The following is a 12,281-nucleotide window of genomic DNA, read 5'->3' as shown; positions in this document are numbered from 1 at the left end:
AAAGCCAAGCTCCTTTCTCCCACACACATATGAGCATATTTATAATGTATTTGGCTTTTCTGATACCTAAGTATGCTGATTCATTAGATAATTATGAATTAGTAATATCCCATGAGAGAGCTGAACCTATTCATTCATTCATACAAGTATAACAGAAATAAAGTAGATACAGTATCCAAAGAACACTTCAAATATGAAATGCTACATCTAACTACACTTTGCCTAAGACTCTGAACTTAGACTCAATTTTTTAAAATCTCATTAGATGAAGTTCACAAGCTTTTATGGCTCATCACATGTAAAGTAGGATAAGAGTACAATTTATTAAATGTCAGTTGGTTTAACTTCAGTACCTATTCCCATGGTTTCACATTTCCATGGTAATTCTGACCCCTCTTTTCAAATGTATAGCTTGTAGAATTGGCTTTTTTAAAAACAGATATTTCGAAGGATTTGCTTTCATTCTTAAAAGAAAGAATAATGGAATTGTGGCAAATACTTGTTAGATATACTCAGTATCATAACAATAAAAACTTTAAGCACATATTACCCACTTTATATTTCTCCCCTATAAACGTTCAAAATTCAGTCAACAAGTGTTTTCTGAGCACCTACTACATGCAGGCATGGCACTTGTAGTACATGAGCCAAGAAGACTTCTAAGTTTCCAAGGCATGAAGGAGGGAAAAATAGGGGCCAAACGTAAGTATTTGTTATTAACAAGTTTATAATTCACAAGTTACTTAGAAAAATCTAAGGAGACAATTGCACAGTAGCACATTTGGGTCTTGAGAGTGATTTTCAGCTGCAAGTAGTTAAAACTTCAGGGTTAAGCTAAGGCTCTTTATTCACACAATCGGCTTCAGTTTATTCTTTTATCTCTTCCTAATGTTTTCTATCTTATTCCACAAAATCCTCGTTCTCCTCCATAGCAATGAATGACAGCGCATCTTTTTAAAAAACTATTCCACTTTCCCCAAAACCCAGCCCATACACACGTCCTCCTCTTTCCTGGGCACGTGTGCTTCCAAAGCTCAGCTGGACACCCTCTCACCTGAAAAAAAGTTGGGAGAAGACGCTGGCCTTTTCCAGAGGCGACCTCTGCATGGTCTCTGGGAGCACCGGGGTCCCTGCCGGGGCAGGCCGGGCACGAGCTCCTAATGCCAAACGCCCTACTCTTCTCAGAGACTGCCGCTCGCCCCTTTTTCTCTGACCTGCTGTGATGTCATTTGCTTCCAACTCCCCCCACCCACCCCTACCCCACACACCTCCCCTCTCGTTTCGCTCCTTCCCCCGCCTCCACTGCCCAGGTTAAAAGCTGGACGCTGCCTGGTCCGGCCCCAAATTTGCTCTAGCGGCTTTCTCCACCCCGTCCGCGCCCAGCGTCCGCGCCGCGCCCGCTCCTTCGTTCTCGCGTCCTTCCCTCCCTCGCTGCTCCGCGCCACCCTTTCCCGGTTCTGACTCCCAGCCTTCCCTCCCTCGCGCGCGCTCCTTCCAGGTCCGTGTCCCTACCTACCGTCCGGCCCCAGCCCAGCCCGCAGGCGGGGGACCGTCGCGGCCGCTCTCCAGGTCCAGACAGAAGGAGCCACCAGCGGAAGCAGCGCCAGTCAGTCCGCCGGGAGCCTCCTGGACCCTCCTGCGCCCCAGGCTCCGCGATACCCAGGGCACGCCGCGGCCAACTTCCCCGAGCCTTCTTCCTCCTCCCTTTTTCCGAGATCCTAGCCGGGTTCGTGTTACGTTTGCACGGTGCCTTTTGAAAGGGGAACGAAAAGATGTCTCTCCTGTATCACACTGCAGCCTCGGAGAGCTGCAAAGTTCCACGGCAGCGTCTGATGTGTTCGCCTTAGCGCTTCCCTTGAGTGTCAGAGGGAAAAACCAAGCTTGTTCGTTTTCAGGCTTAGGTGAGCTGCAAGTGTGGCCCCTTAGGAGACGTACTTCAGGTGGAGGGAATCCCTATAAGGACGTAAGAGGAATTGCCGCTTTGTCCATTACCCGCCCAGGATTTGTTCATTGTCTGTCCTAAGTTTTTCAGTCCGGCTTGCAGTTTTCAAGAAGGCTTTTGTGTGTGTTAGCGACTACGATGATGACAAGCGGACAGTGTGTAGACTCACCCGCCATCCTATAGTTCCTAGTCTCGTTCAGCAAAATATCTTGACCAATAACACTGAAAGGAATCCAAACAATCTTTGAAGCGAAGGTAGCATGTTAACGCTGACCTGCCTCAGAGAAACGCCATCTTCAACTCTTGAAGGGCATCTAAGCTTTCCCAGGTGTGGGCGCTCTAGCTTCCCCGAGTTTTTGCTGCGTGGATTGTGTGCCTGTTTGATGGTTTTTAAAGAACCAAATCGTTCGTTCCTGAATCCTGTTGTGTAAAAGCAAGGGCACATTGAGTTTAAATTGAAAAATTCCAATGGAAGTAAAAAGTTTGGTCTGATTACGTTAATGCCTCTACACCTAAAGCAAGGGCGTTTACTTATGAATTGCTTGTTGTTCACTTGTGGTCACCCAGATACAGTACAAATGAAACTGCAATTCATAATAATAGAAAGACAGGAACACGTATTTAAATTAATAAATGTGTTCAAATCAGGTCTTTATAGCTCCCCTTTGCATTTCCATGTCACCTTTTTTTTTTTAAACCTTAAAGTGGGTTTTATAAACATTTCAGTTTTATTATCCTAAATTTTAACAGTAGGGAAAATAACACTAAAGAGATAGGCAAATTGCATAAAGTTAGATACCAGGAGAAAACTTAATTTCTAACACATGATCTCTTGCTTCAAATCCTGTACCTGTGTTTTCCTCTCTCCCGTGTGGCAGGCAAATCTAGGCTCTGCCTTCATTATTGACTTTTCCCAGGTATGTGATTGAACTCACTTCATCCACTTTCCCACCCTCCACTCTACTGTTTGCTTTATAACTGCTAATGTAACCCATCAAATGTAATACACACATTTTGAAAGGAAGCGGTAATCAGTTCCTCTTTGTTCTCAAAGAGCAGGAGACAATAAAGAGATTAAGAATTGAGTTCCAAAGAAGATCAAAGAAGCTGACCAAGTGATATGCCTCAGAGACCCCAAATATTTGTCAATCTCTTTCCTCTGAAAAGAATAGATAAAATAGTGACTATTTCTTGATTTCTTACTATTTGCCAGGCATCATCTCATGGGAATCTAACAACAACCATGTAAATAGGTGTTATTCTCCCCAGTTTTCAGTAGAGGAAACAGAAAAGAGAAGTAAATGCCTGTAATGATAGAGCTAACATTTAAACTCATGTCTGATTTCAAACCATCATGCCTATCAGTGCGTAATATTGCTTCTAATCAAATCATCCCTCATGCATTTATGTACTGTCACTTACACTGGTATAACCAGTCTTTCTTCTCATATTAGTTTCATGCAGTCGTAACTGCTAGACCTGTTCAAGAATGAGGCAAGAAAGCAGAAATCTGCAAACCAAGTAGCTACTGGAGTTCACACTTTTAAAAGATGACATCTAACTATAATATTCCATTTTAAGTGTGTGTACACACACATATTCCTAGGAAGACCCTAGTTTTTATCATGAAAGGTTACATCCCAAATTTGTTCTTGGCATAAGTAAGACTTCACCATTATTCAGAACATTAACACGGTTAGCTGACATGAACAAATGAACTAATTGAGACGTGATATTCAAGGCTTGCATCTACGCACAACCGTAATGTGGGAATGTAGATTTATGCACTAGGAAAATGTTCAAATATGGCTGAAGGTCATGACTGAAATCCTAAATGTGTCTTTGAGATGTCAGGAATAGGAAAGAGATTAAAGGGCCAGGATGAAAATAAAAGGTGGTAGTAAGAAACAATGAAACTCTTCTCTCCAAGCTGCTCAAATATCAGCTCACAAAATTTTATAACAGCTTATATATGTTAAGCACTTACCATGTATGTAAGGTGCCATGCACAGAATGCTTTGCCTTTTTTTAATCCTTATGACACCTTCATGAGATATTACCTTCTTCATTGTCTGTATATTATAGGTGAAGAAACTGAGGTATAAAAAGTTTAGTAATTTTCCCAAGCAAGTTTCACAGTAAAAAGTAACAGAGAAAACTGAGATTTGAACTAAACAGTCTATTGCCTGAGCACAAGCATTTAACCACTACTCATACTCCCCCCACAGAATTTCCTAACATTTTAAGCAGAACTGACCTTCAATATAGAAGATTAGGTGGCCATTTGTATGGGTTTTTTTAATTGCAGAATACATATAAAATTTGCTAACTTACACCTTTTTTGAGTGTACAGTCCAGTAACATATTCACACTGTTGTGCAATCACCACAATCACAGTAACCCTTTTATCTTGTAAAGCTGAAACTCTATACACATTACACAATAACTCCCCATTCTCCCTTCCCCCCAGCCCCTGGCAACCACCATTGTATCAATTCTTTCTTGTTTTTTATGATTTTGACTCTACCTCACATACGGGGAATCACACAGTATTTGTCTTTTTGTGACTGGCTTATTTCACTTAGCATAATGTCCTCAAGGTTTATCCATGTTGTAGCCTAGTGCAGGATTTCTTTCCCTTTTAAGGCTGAATAATATTGCATTGTACGTATATACCACATTTGGTTTATCCACTCATTTTTTGGTGGGCACATGGGTTTCAGCTATTGTGAATAATGCTGCTGTGAACATGGGTGTAATGGTATGGCATCATTTTAAAGGTATATTAAAAAGAAGCAAGAAGAAGAGAAGAAGGAGAAGGAAAGAAAGTCAATATTTATTTAGTACCTATTATGTGTTCAGCAATGTGCCATGTGCTTCCTCAAATGATCTCAATATATGAAAGCTTGAGATAACCTTCCTCTCATATATTCCTGTCATACATTACTCACTCCACCATGAGATGATGGCTGAAGTTTCATCATTAGATATCACCAGAGTGCAACTGCCTATACTTATCCATTACGTTCAATTTAATATGACTGTGTTCCTCAGATTCTCTCTTGAGAACAGGCCTTAATAGGGATAAGCAGGTCATGACAATGAGTGCACTAAAACCTGGAAAAGTAGAAGGAAAAAGGAAAAAGTCACAAAACAAGAGAAGGGCAAATTCTTGTCAGCTTCATGTGCACAGGCTGGCTCTGTATATAAATGTATCTAAGCCAGAAGAGTGAGAGCAGCTGAGCTTTCCCACAGTGTGCCATAGTGTTGGCCAAGGATGCAAGTACACATCATAGTCTTACAAAGATGTTTCAGACCCAGACAGAGGTGTCCTGGTACATGACTAAGCCAGATTATCATTTATTTTTACCACTTCCAACATTCTGTTTGGTCTGAAAATTCTGTTTATAAACACACATGCACACATACTTCTGTTTATATACATACATAACCTTTCTTCCCCACAACCTCCTTGGAGACAAGAATTGTGTCCTCTGTTTTCCTTTCAACTCATCTCTTATTTAGTAATACTGTGTACAGTCAAACAATTTTCTCTCGGGGTTACTGACCTAATAGTTGAAATGTCATCCTAAAGGGGGAATCTGAAGATGCTCAAGAGATGAATCGTTGCCATTAATGTCTCAGCAAGCAAGAGCTCAGTGCTAAGGCAGGAGTATGGAATAAAAGAGGATCTCCACCCTCCAAAACTCAGAATCTACCCATGGTCATCAAAATTCCCTGAAGAGGGTAGCAGAGTGTAGTGGAAAGAGCTTGGGCTTTGAGGCAATAAAGAGCTGGTTTTTCAATCTTGGTACCGCTACTTACTTAGCTGTGTGGTCTTGGGTAAGTTACTTAACCTTTCTGTGTCTCAGTTCCCTTTTCTGAAAATGAGGTTAACAATAGCCACTTCCAAGTGTTGTTGAATGTATTCAGTCATTGTCTTTCTACCTCAGCACTACTGACATTTGGGGCTGAGTAACTCTTTGATGTGGGCGGACTGTCCTGTGCATTGTAGGAGGTTTAGCAGCATCTCTAGCTTCTACCCCTTGGATGCCAGTAGAACTACCCCCTCCCCCCAGATGTGACAACGAAAACTGTCTCCAGACTTTGCCAAATACCCTCTGGGTGGCAAAATTGCTCCCGTTATGAATCACTGGATGAAATTATTTAAAGGTGAGGCATACAACAGCCATAAAGGGCTTAGAACCTAATAAGGACGTCACAAACTTTAGAATTTATTGTTACATATCACTAGCGATAAATCAGAAATCAGTGTAGCATTGCAAAATGGATGGTTACAGAAAACGGAACTTCTTAACAGCTATCAGAATTCTCAGGAACACTGGGCTCTCTCATCCCTTCTGAAGTTATTTGCTTGTATTCAGATTACATAAAAGACGGAAATTCAGGTACCCTTCCAATTGTAAGCTAATTTTGATTTAGAGGCAGAACTATGTTTTTATACTGTGGAAACATTCTTACTACTTTTGCATTGAAATGACATTTGAAAGCTCTATTTTTCAGTTCCTCTCATTTTAAGCTCATCACCGGTGGTATATTCTTAACAACTGTATCCAGATGGAATTTGGCACCCTGAGAGTCTTCTGTAACTTAAAAGTACTTCCTTGTAAGGGAAGCCTTAAGGATACTCAATCTGTACAAAACAGGAGATTATTAATGCTACTAATGAACTGGAACTATTGTTAACCATAGTTAAAATACTTTGGGGCTTCCCTGGTGGCGCAGCGGTTAAGAATCCGCCTGCTAATTCAGGGGACACAGGTTCAAGCCCTGGTCCAGGAAAATCCCACATGCCGCGGAGCAACTACGTCCGTGAGCCACAACTACTGAGCCCACGTGCCACAACTACTGAGGCCCGTGCGCCTAGAGCCTGTGCTCTGCAACAAGAGAAGCCACCGCAATGAGAGGCCCATGCACCACAATGAAGAGTAGCTCCCGCTCACCACAACTAGAGAAAGCCCGCAAGCAGCAACGAAGACCCAACACAGCCAAAAATAAAATAAATAAAAAGTAAATAAAATAAAATACAGTAAATAAAATAAAATACAACTTTTTCATGAACGTAAAAGCTAATAAATCTGGGATTTTCTAAAACTCCTTTTTATAAAATGTTTCATTGTTTACATTGGTGCTTTTCCATTTTTCCTACTGAAGCTTTTTTAGAAACAAGAGAATGTATAACACCAGATTAAATTTTCATTGATGATATCGTCTTGAAAGCCAGATGTTCTCTATAGAATTAAAATTGTGGTTTAATATATTTAAACCTTAAGAAAAATTTTCCTCAGGCGAATTCTATACTAATCTATGTGCTTCATAGAAGAGTTACATTTAGAAAGGCAGTAGAGAGACTTCCCACTGGTGGCCCAGTGGGTAGGACTCCATGCTCCCAACGCAGGGGGCCTGGGTTCGATCCCTGGTTGGGAAACTAGATCCTGCATGCATGCGGAAACTGAGAAATCCCACATACCACATCCAACATGCCACAACGAAGATCCTGTGTGCTGCAACTAAGACCTGGAACATCCTAAATAAATAAATAAATCTTTAAAAAAAAAAAAAGAAAGAAAGAAAGTAGAGCGCAGTAAGTAGAATAGTAGGTTATTTACTTATTTGCAACTATTTCCCCCAAATAGATAATTTATAATAAAAACCTATAAATCAGGAGAATGTTTGAAATAAAAAATAAGAGAGACTAGGTGGGAAATCTTTATCGTATCTGGGAACTAAAAGTAATTCTGAATATCTTGGTTGTCAAAGTCCAAAAGGTTGTATTATTCTCATAGTCTGATACCTGAGAGAGGTCGATATGCAAGTTCACCTGGGGAAAAAAAAAATCCTCCCTCTACCCCAATCTTTGAAGAGTTTGTCATTCAAAGACTTATAGAATTATTACTGAATGACATCATGGTCATTATTTTCAGCAATAATTTTTTCAGAAACAACTATTTGATGGTCATTTCTTATACCAATTCATAATTAAAGCCAAGGACACAACATGAAGTCAGTTACTCAAGGAAGGCTGTTCAGCCTGGGAAACTAGAATAGAAGAATTCCCAGGTTCAGAGTTTCCTTTCTGTTTTGCTTTAACTTACCCTATATAGACAAAGTCTATGAGATCTTGTTGTTTTAGACACTATGCTGGCTACTTATTGATCTACAAGTTCAATGTGATTGGTGAAACTAGGGTGATTAATCTGTATGGTCAAAAGGACAACCAATTCCTGGTTCAGTGACTCTGGCTCATTGGCCTCCGCAGCCTGCATCCCAGTGTCTCCCAGTGTGACTACAACCTCCTTAACTTCAAAGACTGCTGAGAGGCAGCACTGATGAAGTGATGGCAAAACACTTTGGAATTCTTATTTACTTGAGCAAGAATTATGTTTAGCAATATGTATGAAAATCGTCTAAATCCTTTCTAGAATAAAGTGTATCATGCTAACTAAAGAAAATCAAACTGACAAATACGTATCAGAGTTTTCATCTAAACAAATTAGACAGTCATAAAATTTTACCTAAAACTAATTGAAAATTTTTATAACAAATTAAGTTTAGCATGATCCTGTTTTTCAAGAAAAAAATTATATGTTGTCTATATTTATTTGCTGCATAAATAATATTACACACCTCAGAAAAACCCTATAAAGATGGTATATTTATTTTCATCGTGGTTCCATTTTACAAATGAAGAAACTGAGGTACAGAAGGTTAAAGACCATGTCCAAATTCAAGAAATAGGGCTAGAATTTGAACAAACCTATTGGTTTGGTTCTGGAGCTGAGCATTTCATCATGGTGCCCTGTGTGTAACTGGACCATATAGAACGGTTTTGTTTGTTTAACTAAAAGGAGCTGCTTTTTACAATTTATCCACTTGCTTCTCTGTTTAGGTGAAAACAGGGGCTTATTACAAAGGAGATGTTTCTTTCTTCTTTTTCTTCATTTCTTCAGAATCCACTGAGTGGTCTCTTCATTATAGGATTATAAAGTAGGTAGGTATCCATGGGGAGAAAGGGGGAAACAAAATCTTTTTTCTATTTCTTTCTTTTTAAAAATAAATATATTTATTTATTTTTGGCTGCATTAGTTCTCCATTGCTGCAGACGGGCTTTCTCTAGTTGCGTCGAGCGGGGGCTACTCTTTGTTGCGGTGCGTGGACTTCTCATTGCAGTGGCTTCTCTTGTTGCGGAGCATGGGCTCTAGGTGTGTGGGCTTCAGTAGTTGTGGCACATGGGCTCAGTAGATGTGGCTTGCGGGCTCTAGAGCACAGGCTCAGTAGTTGTGGCGCACGGGCTTATTAGTTGCTCCGCAGCATGTGGGATCTTCCCAGGCCCGAGCTAAAACCCATGTCCTCTGCATTGGCAGGCGGATTCTTAACTACTGCGCCACCAGGGAAGCCCTTATTTTTCTTTTGAGGTTCAACATAGAATCTATTTGATGAATTGAGATGACCCCCAACTGAAATGCTCAAATATGGACGCCAAGGGTCCCCATGGAGAACCAGACATACCATGAGAGGAAAAGTTTAATGTCAATGTCTTCAGTTTGGTGGGAGATGGGCCACTTTGCAGCTGAAACTGGAAGGTGGCCTTTTCCTACCCATCATGGGATGCTGGGCAGGCCTTGCCAACTACTGGAGAAATGTTAAAAGTCCAATTATAATGTACTACTGGCTGAGACTAAGGTGGGGGAGTGAGCTTCATCTTCCTCTAGGAACTGCTATGACCTCTGCAGAGATCTGTTCCAACAGGGTGATGATCGTAGTAGCGCGCCAGGGTGCATCAGACTCTGTGGGAGGACGTTTTTTCACCAGTAACACAAAGTTGTGGTGACAGAGGCTCCTGCAGCAGAAAATGAGGTGGGGCATGCGACAGCAGCCTGGTCAGATTCTCCATATTCTCCATCTCTCTGGTGTTTGGAAACAGAAGTAACCCCTTTGGATGATGAAGACCCTGGGGTTCCTGGACAGTTGGGCGATGGAGGAAGAAATGCATCCTGTGAAGTAAAGTGACTTTCTGATTCCATTCCACAAATGTTTTTGGAAAGCCTATAGCACTGCAGCTCTATGTCAGGAAGGGGGGAAAGATGGAATTCTGCTACAACCTTCAAAGGGCTTCATAGATCTAATTTGTTACTTAAACTGACAAAACAAAGCATTAGTTGCCTGAGCCCAAAGGAAAGTACCAGGGTCCATGTCTCTTTCATTCATTCTGGATTCTGCAAAATCTACAGCAACTCCCTAAATCTTCTTCAGCCACCTTTCTTTTGCCCCACCCCAGGGCTGCACTGTTTCCCCATTCCTGGTTTTAGGATACAGTTACCAAGACGCCCTGTCAAGAGTAGCAGAAAAATACTTCCATCAAGTGACTTTAAACATATGACCCATAACCAGCTTCCTCTACTAGTTCATCAGAAGTTAATATTCTTAAATAAATCCTATGAGTGTTACGTGTCTTATGTAAGTGCCACAGTTATACAGCATTTCATTTTGTGCAGGTTAAGGGCAATAATTTTTTAAATGTAGAAATGCCAGATAAGACACAATTTTTAGAACTCTAAATTGGCAATTTTTTTCTTAAAAAAAAAAAACAAAGGGCTTCCCTGGTGGCGCAGTGGTTGAGAGTCCGCCTGCCGATGCAGGGGACGCGGGTTCGTGCCCCTGTCTGTGAAGATCCCACATGTCGTGGAGCGGCTGGGCCCGTGAGCCATGGCCGCTGAGCCTGCGCGTCCGGAGTCTGTGCTCCGCAACGGGAGAGGCCACAACAGTGAGAGATCCGCGTAACGCAAAAAAAAAAACACCCCCCCAAAAAAAACACTAGAGGAGCTTCCCTGGTGGCGCAGTGGTTGAGAATCTGCCTGCCAACGCAGGGTACACGGGTTCAAGCCCTGGTCCGGGAAGATCCCACATGCCCGCGGAGCAGCTGGGCCCGTGAGCCACAACTACTGATCCTGCGCGTCTGGAGCCTGTGCTCCGCAACAAGAGGGGCTGCGATAGTGAGAGGCCCACGCACTGCGATGAAGAATGGCCCGCGCTTGCCGTAACTAGAGAAAGCCCTTGCACAGAAACGAAGACCCAACACAGCCATAAATAAATAAATAAAATAAATAAAAATTTTTTAAAAAACAAAACAAAACACTAGAAGCCTCCAAAATGGAAGTGTCTCAGTCCTGTTTCTGTGGAGGACCCTGCAAACTCGCCACTCGTCTCAGAGGCCAGGCTAAGGAAGGCACTGGAGGATCAGCAGTTCTCACACCCCTGTCAACACAGAGCTCTTCCCCGAGACAGAGCAGAAGCTCCACTCCCCATGCCCCTCAGGGGCCTAGGGGGAACAGAAACCTTGAACCTTTCTGCACCTGCCGAGTGCTTGGCACTGTGGGAACCCAGCAACTGACAGCTCCCTGGAGGGGAGCCAGGCCGAGTGGAACACCCAGTCCCACGCTGCGGGCTCCTGGCCAGCTCAGAGCCAGCCGCCAGCTGCGACTGCACTGCTATGTTTTTCAAGGCCCAATTTGGTCGTGAGTCTAATTGTCTTTAGGAATTCTTTTTGTTCTCAACCCAAACAAATTTGAGGCTTGTAACAATCTGGATAATTCAAGAAAAATGGACTTTTTTTCTGGAATCTGTTTCTATGTTCACTGATAATTAAATTTAAAATATACTTTCATTTGGCTATGTAATAAAATAAACTTTAGATCATCTCCTTTTAAAGTTCAGAGCTTCTTCACTGGGAGCTGAGAATTCCTCACTTGTAAAACGGGCGAAACAAGAGCTTTCATTACATAGGGGTTGTTGTGAGGATTAAGTGAGTTGATATAAGTGAAAAATGTAACAGATTATCTGACATAGGATAAGCACTCAATACATAGTGTGTGTGTGTGTGTGTGTGTGTGTGCATGAGTGTGTTTCAAATTTCACATCCTTACATTAGTGATTCACTGAAGGCTGAAGTGGTTCTTCCACATTGCTTTTTTTACACAAAAGAATGAAATGAGCATGGGATAGTTCTTTTAATGCACATCTTCTCACCAAGTTTTATTTTTTGTTCATTTACTTCCTTCAAAAATAAGGGAAAATAAAACTCAACAATAAGAAAACAAACAACCCAATTTAAAAAACAAGCCAGACATCTGAACAGACACTGCACCAAAAAAGATATACAGATGGCAAATAAGCATATGAAAAGGTGCTCATCATCATTTGTCACTAGGGAATTGCAAATGAAAACAACGAGACACCACTGCTCACCCTTTAGAGGGGCTAAAATCCAAAAAACTGACAATACCATATCCTGATGAGGATTGATTGTGGGATTGCAAAA

General features: G+C 41.6%; 1 protein-coding gene across 1 annotated transcript in view; it reads right to left on the bottom strand.

Moving 5' to 3' along the window:
- CFTR (CF transmembrane conductance regulator) overlaps positions 1-10,156 on the bottom strand; it is a gene marked incomplete at its 5' end in the record, with an annotated part of 203,826 nt that extends 193,670 nt beyond the window's left edge. The window contains 4 exons of the mRNA XM_082846837.1: positions 1,517-1,953; positions 2,217-2,362; positions 4,937-5,059; positions 10,147-10,156. Of these exons, the coding sequence (XP_082702963.1) occupies positions 1,517-1,953; positions 2,217-2,362; positions 4,937-5,059; positions 10,147-10,156 (716 nt within the window). The remainder of the gene's footprint in view (positions 1-1,516; positions 1,954-2,216; positions 2,363-4,936; positions 5,060-10,146) is intronic.
- Between the last annotated feature and the right edge of the window lie 2,125 nt (positions 10,157-12,281).

The sequence above is a fragment of the Leucopleurus acutus genome, assembly GCF_964270905.1.
Source record: "Leucopleurus acutus genome assembly, chromosome: 9".
NCBI lineage: Eukaryota > Metazoa > Chordata > Mammalia > Artiodactyla > Delphinidae > Leucopleurus > Leucopleurus acutus.
The sequence above is the reverse complement of the archived record's forward strand: the minus strand, read 5'-3'. Positions and strand labels throughout refer to the sequence as shown.